The following is a 16,151-nucleotide window of genomic DNA, read 5'->3' on the forward strand; positions in this document are numbered from 1 at the left end:
AATGGGCTGCATCTAACTATAAAGACAAGAATGAGTGCTCAAATTCAGCAGACAAGAAAGCTTGGAGGGAGACCAACCGAGGGCTAAGGGAAACGGAGCCAGAAGCAAGAACAGGATCTGGCAAAGCTGTTTTTTTCACTTAAAGGCAGAAAATAGCTATTGAAGGAGCTGCAGAACCTGAAACAATTTCTCAATGAGCTAAAAATATCCAGACAAGGAGCCCTGGAGAGGTTGAAAGCCAGTGAGAGAAACCTAAAAAGGACAAGTAGATTGCAATATTAACAAAAAGCTGGGCTACAGATGTCAAGCTTAATGAATGGACTAATTAAACAGTATTTTGAAAAATATAAGACGTAAACAACAATTTATAAGTCTCTAGACTATCTCAAAGGGATAAGCCAACACTGGAGGCTGTATACCATATGGTTTCTGAAGCATATTCAAGATTTTTTAACACAAATGAATGTTGCAAGTAATGCAAACAACTGTGACATAATATTTATTAGAAAAATGGGTCAAACAAATTGGAAGAATACTTTTTGAATGGAAAATAGTCTTCAGAAAGGAAGAAAACACTAAGAACAAAAAAGAAGAGCATACAATGAAAAGAGAGTAGAAATTTATCAATTAAAACATATAAAGTAAATGAGTGAAATAAAGCAAGCCTGGCTTTATAAAAACAAAATCCAACAATCTCCCATCCCTAAGAGATACAAGTAAGTTGAAATATAAATGTGCTGTCGGTCAAGGTTTAAGATTTATTATGTCTTTGCAAACACAGAAAAAGGAAGGTCACTATTACAAAAATGATATTAGACATTAAAAAGAACATAAAACTATGAAAATTTAAGAACAGTACACCTTAATGTATAAACATTATAGAATAATATATCCTGAAGAAACGTTATGAAAACTGTCAAATATGATTATATCTGAAAGTGTCAGAAGTACATCACAGCAGATTGGGTAAGGAATTAAAACCCTCTCAATGAACAAGATCCATTGGTCAACATCACTTCTTGATCCACTATCCTAAATCTCTTAAGGACAAATGGTAAGATACAATTGACTGTATCTTAGCAAAAATTGTTGTTCATTTCTGTTCGCCACTTTCAACTTCCCTGCTGATTTTAACCTTACAAGTAGTTGTAATGTCCAATCAACCTCTACACACCTCTCAGTGCACTCACTGTCCTGTAACATTTGCCATATGAGCCACTCAATAGCTATTTCTTTTTTTTCGCCGCATTGGGTCTTCGTTGCTGCACACAGGCTTTCTCTACTTGCGGCGAGCGGGGGATATTCTTCGTTGCAGTGGGTGGGCTTCTTGTTGCAGAGCACGGGCTCTAGGAGTGCGGGCTTCAGTAGCTGTGGCACGAGGGCTCAGTAGCTGTGGCTCGCGGGCTCTAGAGCACAGCCTCAGTAGTTGTGGCGCACAGGCTTAGTTGCTCTGCGGCATGTGGGATCTTCCCGGATCAGGGCTCAAACCCGTGTCCCCTGCATTGGCAGGCAGATTCTTAACCACTGTGCCACCAGGGAAGTCCCTCAATAGATATTTATTATTGATAAGTGCTCAACAAAATGCTTGTTGAGTAAACAAATATATACCAAAATAAGAACAATACCAAAAATATTGACAAAACAGCACCATTTGTTGAAAAGAATTCCAAACATCTAAACAGTAGTTTCTTTTCTCCACACACCCTGAATAGAACACAACCTTTTTTTCCTTAAAATGCAAAGACAACATATCGTTTAGGATTATTTAAAACAACCTGATAAATACCAAGTAAAGTTAAAAAAATGTATTTCTACTGACCTTGTAAGAATGTAAGGTGAAAATGAAGCTGGATTATCCTGCTCTGAAAAGAGGGGCATAGATCCTCCCATTATCCACAGACGGAAGTACAGAACAACAATCACCTTCAGAGAAAAGAAGATTTGGTAAGAAAATCATTGATTGTTGGGAGTAAGCCCCACCTTTCTGGAGGATACTTTCAGATGCTTTACAAATATTTTGATCTACAAACACTTTTTCTAGTGAACATTTCTGTAAAATCCTAACATTGAAGATGAGTAGGAAAGTAGTTGGGTAGAGGGAAGAGTAAACAATGAAGGTGATGATGGAAAGGCAAGCAAATCTTAATAACAGCCGTCAGTTTCAAGCACTTATTAGCTGTTATCCATTGTTATCCACTAAAGGCTTTCCATCCACCTGAGGCCTCCCAATTTGCCCAGAATCCCACAGCTAGTAAACTGCAAGATCCAGGAGTTGGACCCATGTCATTGGTCTACAATGCCCAGGTTATTAACCATCCCTCTCACAGAGCCCCATGAAAGTTAACTTAAACTATGATAGATGATACTTCTGTGTCCTGAATAAATACATTTGGAAATGCTCCAACTCTCAAATGCTCTGGAGCAGACCACTCATGCAAGGGTTATTTCAACAACCCCAGGAAACATCTTTTGTGTCTACTCAGTGGAATTTTATCACTGAATGGCGCTATCCTGTTGCAAAGGTGCATAAGAAAACCAGAGGCCAGGGACACTTCTGTGGTGATAAGTTCTGTTTATAGAAGAAGCCACCCACACAGACCTTCTAGATGTTATTCTCATTTCAATAGGACCAATTACGTTGTTTCTGTTAAAGTCAGAGGGAAATCTTTGCTTCAATAAAAGGAAAAAGATTAATTTTGGGAGATAGTTAAGCCTGGACTTTTTCCCATGAATATCACTGGCTTATTTCATGAATGCTTTTTATAAAAGTGCAGCACTAGATAACTGATACAGCCAGGTTTGTGTGCAGAGACAACACAGCGTCAGCACCTTGAGAACGGCACAAACAATATTATAGTTAATACTGTTGGTGTCACTGAGTTCACATATCCCTAGAATGCTTCCATACATACATTCCAAGGCTTTGTAACATTTATAGCGTGTAAATTCTTTGATCTTAAGATCATATTGTTATACGCTACTGCTGACTCAAACAATCTGGATCATGTCTCTGAGTCAAATTAAAGTGAAATATTTCTTATCAGATATTTCAAAAGCATATATGTACTTACATAACTTACGACCAAAATGGCCCTTTTTAAGAATGGCCTCATGGTAAGCAAGAAATTTCTATTGCTGCTTGCTGTCAGATACCTGAAACAGGAAAGAAAAAACATCTTAAATAAGTGTCAGAGTCTGCCACAAATAATGTTTTCCTTTCCGTGTGAATAGACTAGCTCAAGAGAAGGCTGGAAAGGATCATAGCTAAGAGCATGGCTTCTGGAACCAGACCACGTGGGTTTCAATCCCCCAGCTCTGCTGCCTACTGTCTGGATGATCTTGGGCAAGTTTTCTAACATCTCTGCACGTCTTTCTCACTTATAAAAGAGTGGAAAATAATAGTATCTACTTCACAGGAAAGTTGTGAAGAATAAATGTGATAATATATGGAACACAACCTAACTGTAAACTAGTTAGCTATAAATATTACTATCCCATATAATCCCAAATAACCCAGGTATTCTGGCAACTATATGATTACACTAGTCACAGGGATGATCTTAAACAAAATAAGATTTAATTGGCCTACTGAATGTAATTTGAGAGGGACAATGTCTTCCACCCACAAAATAGCTCACAAATGTCTTACCCCTAAAAAAAAGGATGCTAAGGTTTTATGAGGTTAAGTAATTTATCCAAGGTAACAAAGTTATTAAGCATTGGTGGTCAAACAGAGCTCACCCATATGCAATGGATAATTTCCTCATCTGCCTATGACCTTTGGAACCAAACTAGGTTACAAGAATGTCACTTCTAGAGGGGCGGCAACTTGTGTGGACCCTGCATCTCCCACAGTTCACCCACTTGTACTCATCCACATAGAAGACATGTGATTGGCTGGTTTTAATAAAGACGATGAAAGGGAAGCAAGAGGAGATTGTCAACAAACTTCAGGAAACCCTAAAGTCCTTTTCACCTACAGGCAAATTTCTGTACAAAGTGTACGGAAAAAAGTCAAACTGAACCACATAATCCAGCAAACATTTCCCACCTCATCCTTGTTTCCCCTGCCCTTTTTCATTTTTTTCTTTTACTTTTTTTAGTCTAATTTTTCCTCAAAGGAATCCTCCCCCAGAAACTCTTAAAATCTGCATTTGAATGTGTGTGGTATCTTCACACAGCAAAGATGTTCTATAAGGAGAGAGATCCTTTTGAAGACCTGAGTGGGTTAGCAGCTCACAAAGAAACGTCTAACTTGACTGCTTACAAAATACATGTGGTTCCTGTTTTGTTACAGCTAAGTGCGTCCAAGTGGCTCTGTAAGGAGGAGACAGTGTCACTCAGAGGCAGGTCCCTTCCATCTTGCTTCCCTTTTCTTCTTCCAAAAAACAGTACACAGAGCCACCTCTTAGCAAGCTCTGGACTGGATCCACCCCCAAGCACTACATTTAAATCCTTTCTTCTCCCTTAGCTCTCAAAAGAGAGCTTGGCAAGGAGTAAGGCCAGGAATACTGTCAGCTCTCAGGACACAGGCGCGTCTTTTCTGTCCTGAAATGGGCTTGAGGGAGTTTACCACTTCCTGAAACTGCACAGGAGACTTTGTGTATGTCTGCATCTGTGCATTTCTTTGAGGCAAAGTCCTTGACTTTGATCTCCAGTGTCAGCTAGGTCTGTGATTCCAAAAAGTTAAAGCACTGCTACGTGCATTTTCTCAGCTCCCCCTCTATCACCATCATTTTCAGGCTAACTCAACAAAGACCAACCCTGGATATTTCTGCTATTCCTTTACAGGATGTGAATAAGTGGCAGCAGGAAGGGAAAGGGAATGGCAGTGCGGGAAGGAAAAGGGTTGCAACACATCTGAATGAAAAAGTCCTTCTTGGGTTGGTCTGCTTTTAGAAACTTCATTTCTCAGGTTCCCTCTGTTGCTTGTTTATTTTAACACAGTGGAAAAATTAGAAGTGGATTCCCTTATATAAAACAAACCACAGGGTTTCAGATGTTAAACATAGGTAATTCATATTTTGTTTCACTGAAAGCTCACTGTGATGGTTATTTCAGAGACATTTATAAAGTGTCCCTTTGTTTGCAAATTCTTCCTCCTTGAGAAGTTCTATTTCTTCAAAGAGTTCAGTTAAAGGTGTCAAATAAGTTACTCTTTAAATGTAGCATCCCAAAGCAATGAAAGCCTAGAACAACACAGAGAGTAGTGGTTGAAAAAAATGACCTCCTTTCAAGATTTCAATTTCCAGTTGTTGACCAAAATTAAATGAGATAATAAGCCAAAATGATATGGCCCCCCTTTTTTGGTAAGCACTAGGTCAGAGGCTGAGATTACTAGCTCATACAGAGAGCAGTGTAAGAGTTGAATTTTCTGCATCTCCTCCTCCTGCCCCTCCTACAACAAAATTGGACAGTGGAATTTTTTCCCCCTTAGTCCATGAAGTCTGTGAATTAGAAACAAACAACAACAAATAATAACAATAATAATAAAAACAGCAAATAATATGTGTCAGATACAAACGTAAGTGATGTAAATGTACTAATTTCTTTATAATTTCTTTGTAATTTCAACAATTCCTTGAGGAAAAACATTATAATTCCTTTTTAATAGAGGAGGACACTGAAAAACTAGAAGTAATACTTAACCATAATATCAGATTATCTCAGCTACTCATTTCAATCACAAGTTAATATAGCTGAGCATGACTTATAAACACAAAGATATGCAAATGCCATCACTGATAATTTTCAACTTCAGTCAAATTCTCCATTGTTTTCCCTGCAAAGCCAGAGAACATGCCAACAAAACCAAAGCACCGAGGAAACCACTAGAATGGGAAGCAAGGGTCCAGGGTTCTATTCTTGTGCTTCAAAATAATTTGTTGCATGACTTGGTAGAAATCTACAGGAGCTTCATTTCCTTGCTATATCAATGACAGTTAGATTAAGTGGTTTCAGGGTCCCTCTCAGGTTCAAAATATTATGATCCTTGGATGTTCTCACCAACTGATGACATCAAAGATGACAAATAAAGAAAAACATAGAAAAACCGACTGAAATTTTTAAAAAGGAATGCCAAGCAATTAGGGTGAAGCAAATACTAGTTGATCCCTCATTTTAAGTAGACCCTTGAAATTTGCTGTTGCACATGAAAAAAATATTTTAACATTAGTTTGGGGTATCAGCATTACCAAATTCTGCATTTTTAACAATTTCTGATTTTAGGCAAATAAAAGCAAGATCAAGATTATCCAAAATGAATTTCCTAACCTGTGCTCCTCACACCCCAAGATTTCTGACCCCAAATTTTCTAACTGCTAACACCCACCTCCTTAGTTGATCATGTTCAAATATTCAGAGCTAATTGGGACTTCTCCTTGAAGTTACCCTCCATAGATACTCAGTCCTCAAATGCCATTGAGAGGTCTTAGGTGAGACCAGGACAACCTGCCACCCGAAGCTGTAAGCAGCTTTTTTCAGGAAAGATCTCTTTGCAGGGAAGAGCTCTCTGCAGGAGGTCCCTTTTGTCTTGTCACTTTAGCAAAGCTATATTTTAACTAACCTCTGGCCCAAACCTTTCAAATCTTTTGATCACACAACACTTTGCCTAACCTGTTGGTTCTTTCCTTAGATCAAAGAAATAGAAATGAAGAATAAGTAATTAACAGATGACCAGATCTCTTCCCTAGCTTCCCCTTCAGTAATCTCATAAACAAACTGTGTGAACAAGATAAGCATCTAAAAAAAAGATCACAGGGAGTCCACAGGCCTGCGCACAGTGGGGGATGGCGATGACTCTGACCCCCTATTTCAATGATTAACTGAGATTACTTCCCATTTTTCCCTTTAAAAATTTTCATGGCCACGCAGAACATTCAGAGACGGTTTTGGGACGCAAGTCCGCCTTTCCCCCAGATAACCAGCTTTCTGATTAAAGGAACTTTTCCGTCTCTACCAGCGCTTGTCTCTCGTATCCGAGATCTGAATTCGGTAACAAAGTCACCAACCCCATAATCTTAATTTATTTATTTTTATTTTTGGCTGCGTTGGGTCTTTGTTGCTGCGCGCGGGCTTTTCTCTAGTCGCTGCGAGCAAGGGCTACTCTTCGTTGCAGTGCGCAGGCTTCTCATTGGGTGGCTTCTCTTGTTGCAGAGCACGGGCTCGAGGCACGCAGCCTTCAGTAGTTGTGGCTCGCGGGCTCTAGAGCGCAGGCTCAGTAGCTGTGGTGCACGGGCTTAGTTGCTCTGCCACATGTGGGATCTTCCCAGACCAGGGCTAGAACCCACGTGCCCTGAATTGGCAGGCGGATTCTTAACCACTGCGCCACCAGGGAAGCCTCCAACCCCATAATCTTGAGGGTTAAATGAATGCTTATTATTTTAAGTCACTGAACTTTGTTAACACAGAATTATTGTGTTAATAGCTAATTGATAAATACAGCAAGATGATCAATAAATGTTTACGGACCCTAATAGAATTTTTAAAATATTAATCTGCCCCCACTCACCCTCTTTTCTTTATCTGTGTTCTCCTTACCCTCCAGTGCTAGACTGGGTACAAAATACGAACTCATCGCTTGGGGTTTGGACAGTGAGCTGGAGGATTCCTGGTGGATTAAATGAGAATATTATATTAGACTTTCCAGCCCTTCTCAGAAACCTGATAATTTTTGCCTTAATAACAGCTCCAGTGGCAAATATCTCAGCTACAAGTTATTACTATTTAATAATACACTAATAAATTGGGACTTCCCTGGTGGTCCAGTGGGTAAGACTCCATGTTCCCAATGCAGGGAACCCAGGGTTCAATCCCTGGTTGGGGAACTAGATCCCACATGCATGCCGCAACGAAGATTCCGCATGCTGCAACTAAGACCCGTCGCAGCCAAAATAAATAAATAAATAAATAAATAACTTTTTAAAAATCAATATACTAATAAATTATAGAAAGCTATATACAAAATTCCTTCTGGAACACCTGTCATACTAATTTAATTTCTCCTGCTCTTTCAAGGTAGTAAAGAAAATTAACAAAGAGTCCCATACTATGACCAAAAAAAGAAAGAAAGATAAAGAATTTGAATTCAGGGCTTTTTAGAGTAGGAGTTTAGAAATCCTGCTTCTCTTTGAAACAGAGAAAGAAAAGATCTCTCAGTTGACCAAAGTAGCAAAGACATAGCTCACATTAGAAAAGATGAAAAGATTAACAAAAACAACAAAAGAAATTTGTGTCTTCGGTTTCTCTCTGACTGCACTCTCCTTGAACCCATAAAGTGCCTCACCTAAATTGCAATAACCAGTGGCATTCTATAGAGGAGCAGAACTACTTGTGATGTCTTCTTTGATATTCAAATGCAGATTCCAAAGGGAAGGAGCTGTTTTAAGACAAAATGAATTTCTAAGTTCAATCTACTCAGAAACCCAAAGTGACTTTCAGTACCGCATTCTGTGGCTCTGGTAACATTTCTTCTTGAAAATTTAAACTCAACTCAGCAAGTTACTTGCAAAGAAATATTTACTTAGATTATCACACATAGAATAGTGGAAATAAAGACAGAGAAGGCAAAGGGGGATATGATTTCAGTTCTTTTAACCATTCTGAAAATCAGAGTTAGAAATGGAAGGGATCGAAACAGCTTAGGTAGTTTTACAGGTGAAAAGAAAAAAAGCCCAGAAATGTTATTTGACTTGCAAAAGGTCACGTTCCTTTAGTGTCAAAGGTCAATGAGTTCAGGCTTCATTAATTTAGTCAGAGGGGCTAATTTGTATTCCTGCTGCAATGAATTTAGTCGGAGGCACCAATTCTTAATCTTTCTATATGTAAACCAAAAATACAGTTTTGGTGATTATCACTCTTGCTTGTCATTAAAGTAGCGGGTTAGTTTCAATTCATTAATAATAGGGGATACTTAATGCATTTAATACATGTCAGTCACTGTGCTAAGTGCTTTACCTTTTAAATCTCATTTAATTCTCATACCAGCGCTGTGAGTCCATACTTGTCCCCATCTTGTTAATGAGGCTGAAGGAGGTACTCACTCAGGATCTTGAAGCTGGCAAGTGGCAGAGGTGAGACCCAAACCCAAATCCACAGCACCCACTACTCGATACAGCATAAAAGTAAAACGGAGTTGCTTTATTCACTACACTTTCAACATGGATTATTTAATAAATGGCATTTCTGCTTGGTAACAACACAGTGACTTCTACTTAATTAAAAATGATAAAGTTCATCTTTATCAGTTAGTACCGATCTACAATAAAACCTATAATAAAAATTCTTCATACCAATGAGTGGGCTGAGGCAGTGCACAATTCTTGAGGCGTCTTTTAAGAAGTATCCATTTAAACGTTAATGTATGTAGTGATTGCCGCAGGTCGAAATGCAAACTCCATGTACAGTGGGTTGGTTCAGAAATTCTAAATGAGAAGAGACGGCTACAAGGAGAAGGTGAGCGGGACTAGGAGGGTGTGACTGCGCCGTGATGTGATCAGGCAGCCCCACAGGGAGGAGCAGCAAGCAGAAGCAGAGAGGGAGACAAGGACGCCCCAAGAGACGGACAACGAAGCTGACACCTGAGGAAGAGGAGGAGTGAATTGGGCGAGGAGAAAAGGTGAAAAACACATATACAGAGGCCTAGGATTGAGAGTTGGGAAGCAGGATGAGGAAATGAGAGACGGTCATATAGCTGCAGGATTTAATAGTGGCAGAAGGCTGAGTGGGGAGGCTGGAGAGGCAGGCTGGGGCCATGTTACCATGGTCCTTCACATCCCACTGTGGGGTCTGGGCTTTGTTCTGATGGCTGTGAGCAGTCAGTGAAGGGCTTGAGGCAGAGATGACCCAATCTGATTTCCAGAAGTGGGGCATCAGCAGTGTATGACACTGGTACCGTGTCCACACTGAGGTCCATAACAAAGAGCAAAGGGCCCCAAAGTCCAAAGGGGAACATGGTGGACAGAACTTATTCTGGAAGTTTCCGAGATATCAGATTTAGAAACGGATGGGAGGTTCTCGTCCAAGTAGGTGGGGAGACCTTTTCATAAGGATAAATAAGAAAAGCTTGTGTTGTTACATCTATTTAGCAGTATGATTTAGGTGTTAAGTTTCTTCTTAACACACTTTAATTTTATGTTAATTGGTCATTAATTTAGTGCATGTATAAAATCTTTCTACTAACCAGAATATTTAATTTGCCAAAATAAGAATGTATCACAAGAAGATGCATATTATGTATTTGTCTGGCATTTTCTATGTCAAAGGGCTTTTCAATCCAGTCTAACATTTAATCCTCCAAAGATCCACATGAGGTTGCCAGACAGACAGCACTGGCCACATCTTGCAGATCCAGACCTAGTGAGCAGTGAATCCAAACCAGAATTGACTTTTCTGATGGCCGACTGCATGCCTTTTAACTGTCTCCTCTTCAATGATGCTGAAAGACAGCACTTGCTATGGGTTTTCCCTTATGCCCATCAGTCCAAACTTGTTGTACACCAGAGTCTCTAAGAAACCCATGGAAATGAAATCACTGCAACTTGCAATACATATTTGTGCAGATACACAAATAAACTTTTGCACTGAAAAAGAGATTAAAAACAGACAAACTATAATCACACTTTCTGATTTTATCCCCTTTATTGGGATAAATGGGCTGATAAATTCAAGCACAATTAAGCTAGTGAAAAAGAGTATTTGATATTGGATTGTCTTGGTAAACTGAAGAAACACACATTCTGTTAACAATAATAACAATAATAGTAGTGAAAGTGTTTTGTGCCCCTGGCACAGCTCTTATGTGTATAATCCTTAGCACGTTCCTATAAGATGTACACTCTTAGTATCTTCCTCTTACAAGGAGAAAACCGAGGCATTAATGGTCAAGTAACTTGTCCCAAGGTCCTACAGGTAGTAAGCCAGAAGAGTCCCAATATAAAACCACCCTGACCTCTTAACCATCAATGCTCTGCTATCCTTCAATCACTGCCAACTAAATCTGTTTTCACCTTCCAGGAAGACGATTAAATTTCAAATACTACTCTCAGAAGTACAAACGTATCAATAACATGTTTTAAAGGATGTTAATTCAGGATACCAGAAGATACCTGATCAATTCAGGAAATTAACAAAAAGGCTGCTACAACTACATCACTGTGAAAAACAAGAAGCTATTCCAACAACAATATTTAATTTTGTTATTATATACGTCTCAGGTTACTGCATTATAGTTCAACATCTGTGTACACTACAGAGTAATCACCACCACAAGTCTAGTTATCATCCATCACCATACAGTAGACCCCTATCACCCATTTCCCCCGCACTCCAACTCCTCCTCCTCTGGTAACTATTAATCTGTTCTCTGTATCTATAAGTTTGTTTTTGTTTTTGTTTGTTCGTTGTTTTTTTTAAAATTCCACATGAGTGAAATCATACATTACTTATCTTTCTCTGTCTGATTTATTTCACTTAGCAAAATACCCTCAAGGTCCGAATGGCAGGATTTCATTCTTTTTAATGACTGAGGAGTATTTGATGGATGCTTAGGCTGTTTCCATATTTTGGCTATTGTAAATAATGCTGCAATGAACAGAGGGGTGCCGAAATCTTTTTGAATTAATATTTTTGTGATATTCAGATAAATATCCAGAAGTGGAATAGGTGGTTCATATAGTATTAATAGTTCTACTTATTTTTTTTTTTAAATCAGTGATTTTTTTTTAAACATTTTTCTGCTTCTTAGCCATTATTGGAACACACTACATTTTTTAAATAATTAATTAATTAATTTATTTATTTATTTATTTTTGGCTGTGTTGGGTCTTCGTTTCTGTGCGAGGGCTTTCTCTAGTTGTGGCAAGTGGGGGCCACTCTTCATCGCGGTGCGCGGGCCTCTGACTATCGCGGCCTCTCTTGTTGCGGAGCACAGGCTCCAGATGCGCAGGCTCAGTAGTTGCGGCTCACGGGCCCAGTTGCTCCGCGGCATGTGGGATCTTCCCAGACCAGGGCTCGAACCCATGTCCCCTGCATTGGCAGGCAGATTCTCAACCGCTGCGCCACCAGGGAAGCCCCTCTACTTAATTATTTTGAGGAATCTCCATACTGTTTTGTACAGGGGCTGCACCAATTTACAGTCCCACTAATAGTGTACAGCAGTTCCCTTTTTTCCACATCCTCTACATTTGTTATATCTTGTCTTTTTGATATGTCATTCTAACAGGTGTGAGGTGATATCCCATTGTGGTTTGATTCACATTTCCCTGATAATTAGTGACGCTGAATATTTTTCCATGTGCCTGTTGTGTAGTCTTAACTCCTTATTGGATATATAATTTGCAAATATCTTCTCCCATTCAGTAGGTTGCCTATTTGTTTTTATGATAGTTTCTTTTACTGTGCAAAAGCTTTTCATTTGATGTAGTCCTGTTTGTTTTTTATTTTGTTTATTTTTTATCTTGCCTTTGGAATCATATCATAAAACGTATCATAATCATAAAAACATTGCTAAGATCAAAGTCAATGAAGTTACTGCCTACATTTTCTTCTGGGAATTTTATGGTTTCAGGTCTTCTATATTCAAGTCTTTAAGCCACTTTGACTTAATTTCTGTGCATGGTGTAAGATAATGGTCTGATCTGACATTTTTGCATCAGTTTTCCCAACACCATTTATTGAAGAGACTGTTCTTTCTTCATTGTATGTTCTTTGCTCTCTGTTGTATAGTAATTGTCCATAGATGAGTGGGTTTATTCCTTGACTCTCAATTCTGTTCCATTGATCTATGTGTCTGTATTTGTGCCAGTACCATACTGTTTTGATTACAATAGCTTTGTAGTATAGCTTGAAATCAGGATGTGTGATACCTCCAGCTTCGTTCTTCTTTCTCAAGATTATTTTGGCTGAGAGAGGTCTTTTGTGTTTCCATACAAATTTTAGAATTAGTTTTTCTAGTTCTGTGAAATATGCCATTGAAATATTGACAGGGATTGCACCAAATCTGTAGATTGCTTTGGGTAGTACAGACACCTTAACAATATTAATTCTTCCAATCCCTGAACATGAACTATCTTTCCATTTTTTGTTTCTTCTTCAGTTTCTTTCATCAGTATCTTACAGTTTTCAGTGTACAGGTCTTGTATCTCCTTGGTTAAATTTATTCCTAAGTATTTAATTCTTTTTGATGCAATTGTAAATAGAATTGTTTTCTTAATTTCTCTTTCTCATAGTTCATTATTAGTATATAAAAAGACCACAGATTTCTGTACATTGATTTTGAATCCTGTAACTTTACTGAATTCATTTATTAGTTCTAACAGTTTTCTGGTGTAGTCTAGGATTTTCTATATATAGTATCACATCATCTGCAAATAGTGACAGATTTACTTCTTCTTTTCCAAACTGGATGCCTTTTATTTCTTTTTCCTTATATAACTGCTGTGGCTAGGACTTCCAATACTATGTTGAATAAAAGCAGCGAGAGTGGGCATCCTCGTTTTGTTCCTGATCTTAGAGGAAACACTCAGCTTTTCACTGTTGAGTATGATGTTAGCTGTGGATTTGTCATATATGGTCTTTATTATGTTGAAGAACATTCCCTCTATACCCACTTTGTTGAAAGATTTTATCATAAATGGATATTGAATTTTGCCAAATGTTTTTTCTTCAACTAATGAGACAATCATATGATTTTTATCCTTCATTTTGTTAACGTAGTGTATCATGTTGACTGGTTTGCAGGTGTTGAATGATCCTTGCTTCCTTAGAATAAATCCCACTTGATCATGGTGTATGATCCTTTTAATATAGTGTTGGATTTGGTTTGTTAATATTTTGTTGAGGAGTTTTCCATCTATGTTCATCAAGGATATTGGCCTGTAATTTTCTTTTTTTGTGATGTCATTGTCTGTTTTTGGAATCAGGATAATGCTGCCTCTGTAAAATGCATTTAGAAGGTTTGCCACCTTTTCAACTTTTTGGAAGAATTTGGGAATAGGTATTAAATTTTCTTTAAATGTATTACACAATTTTCCAGTGAAGCTGTCTGGTCCTGGGCTTATGTTTGTTAGAAGCTTTTTGATTACTATTTCAATCTCCTTATTAGGTAATGGGTCTATTCAGATTTTCTATTTCTTCATGATTCAGTCTTAGAAGACTGTATGTTTCTAGAAATTTATCCATTTTTTTCTACTTTGTCCTATTTGTTGGTGTATAATTGTTTATAGCAGTCTCTTATGACCCTTTGTATTTCTGTGGTATCAGTTGTAACTTCTCCTCTTTCATTTCTGATTTTATTTATTTGAGCCCTCTTTCTTTTTCTTGGTTAGTCTAGCTAATGGCTTGTTGATTTGGTTTATCTTTTCAAAAACATCTTTGTTTTGTTGATCTTTTCTATTTTTTTTAAGTCTCTATTTCATTTATTTCCACTCTGATCTTTATTATTTTGTTATACTAATTTTGGGCTTCATTTGTTCTTCTTTTTCTAGCTCCCTTAGGTGTAAAGTTAGATTGTTTGCTTGGCATTTTTCTTGTTTCTTGAGGTAGGCCTGTATTGCTATGAACTGTCCTCTCAGAACCGCTTTTGCTACAACCCATAGATTTTGATATGTTGAACTTCTGTTCTCATTTGTCTCTAGGTTTCTTATTTCTCCTTTGATTTCCTTGATGACCTGTTGGTTATTCAGTAGCATGTTGTTTAATCTCCACATTTGTAGTTTTTTCCATTTTTTTCTTGTGATTGATTTCTAATTTCATACCATTGTGGTTGGAGAAGATGCTTGATATGATCTCAATCTTCTTGAATTTATTTAGACTTGTTTTGTTACCTAACATGTAATCTCTCTTAAAGAATCTTCCATATGCACTTGATAAGAATCTACTCTGCTGCTTTTGGATGGAATATTCTCTATATATACCTAATTAAGTCAGTGTGGTTTAATGTATCATTTCATTTGATGTTTATTGATTTTCTGTCTGGATGATCTATCTATTAATATAAGTGGAGTGTTAAAAGTCCCCTACTACTATTGTATTGCTTTCAATTTCTCCCATGAGTCTGTTAATATTAGCTTTATATATCATGGTGTCCTTCTGTTGGGTGCATATACATTTATAAATGTTATACCTTCCCATTCAAGGGAGGTCCCCTACGTAGGCTATGTGTCCTCTAGTTGAGATGGGGCCATGGCTGCTGCTGTGGTATGCTGGTGGGTGGGGCTGGCCCCCAAAACAGTTGCAGGGCCTGGCAGGCTATGAGGCTCAGCTGAGGGTGCAGGGGCATGTGGGGTTCTCAGAAAGACGTGTGTACTGGTGCTAACGGGTTAGATGGAGATTTCCAAAATGGCACCTGCCAGTGCCAGAATTAGCAAGGTAGCCTGAGGTCATAAAAATGATCCCCACCACTGTCTCAGTTCCTGGGGACCGTCCCTCTCCAGCAGATGCTTCAAGACTAGTAATTGGGTCCCCTTCACCTAGGTCCCATGCATTTTTTTAATATAGTGTTTTTATACTGGTTTTTGGTTAGAGTGAGTCTACATGTAAGCCCTTTAAAAGCAGGTTTCCATCCCCTGTAGCTCTATGGGTTTCCTGGATGTCTTCCCCATTGGTTTTCAAAGAAGCCAGGTGTTTTGGGGCCTCATCTCTCCTGTGCAGAATTACAGGGTTGGGGCGCCTGACGTGGAGCTTGGATCCCTCTCTCCTCAGGGAAAGGATCCTTACCTTCATGCTCCTTCCAATTGTGCATTGCTGCAGCTGGGGTGTGGTTTTTTCTTTGGCAAGATTGTATCTCTGTTTCTCCTACCCATCTCAATGCTGTCCTTTCACCCTTTATTGTAGAGACTCTGTTCATCAAGTTTTCTGGTCCTTTTCAGGGGAATTATTCCACATGAAGCTATAGATTTGTTGTGTCCATGAGAGGAGGTGAGTTCAGGATCTTCCAATGCTGCTATCTTAAACCCTCTCCCCAGCAATATTCAATTTAACAAGCAAAATATTGACTATTAAAAGCAATATATGAAAGGATTAAATGCATACATTTAACATTTAAATAACAGCTAACATTTATTAGGTGCATAACATAGGCCAGAAACTGTTCTAAGCACATGCATTAACTCTTTAAACATGCACACACCACCAACAACAAATAACAACTATGA

At 38.4% G+C, this 16,151-nt stretch overlaps 1 protein-coding gene across 2 annotated transcripts in view; it reads right to left on the reverse strand.

Moving 5' to 3' along the window:
* TMTC1 (transmembrane O-mannosyltransferase targeting cadherins 1) overlaps positions 1–16,151 on the reverse strand; it is a 256,134-nt gene that overhangs the window by 128,846 nt on the left and 111,137 nt on the right. For both annotated transcript variants that reach the window (XM_036865656.1, XM_036865655.1), the window contains exons 6-7: positions 3,072–3,153; positions 1,820–1,923 (exon numbers count right to left, since the gene is read on the reverse strand). In XM_036865656.1, the coding sequence (XP_036721551.1) occupies positions 1,820–1,923; positions 3,072–3,153 (186 nt within the window). The remainder of the gene's footprint in view (positions 1–1,819; positions 1,924–3,071; positions 3,154–16,151) is intronic.

Source organism: Balaenoptera musculus, chromosome 10 (genome assembly GCF_009873245.2).
Source record: "Balaenoptera musculus isolate JJ_BM4_2016_0621 chromosome 10, mBalMus1.pri.v3, whole genome shotgun sequence".
In the NCBI taxonomy this organism is placed as follows: Eukaryota; Metazoa; Chordata; class Mammalia; order Artiodactyla; family Balaenopteridae; genus Balaenoptera; species Balaenoptera musculus.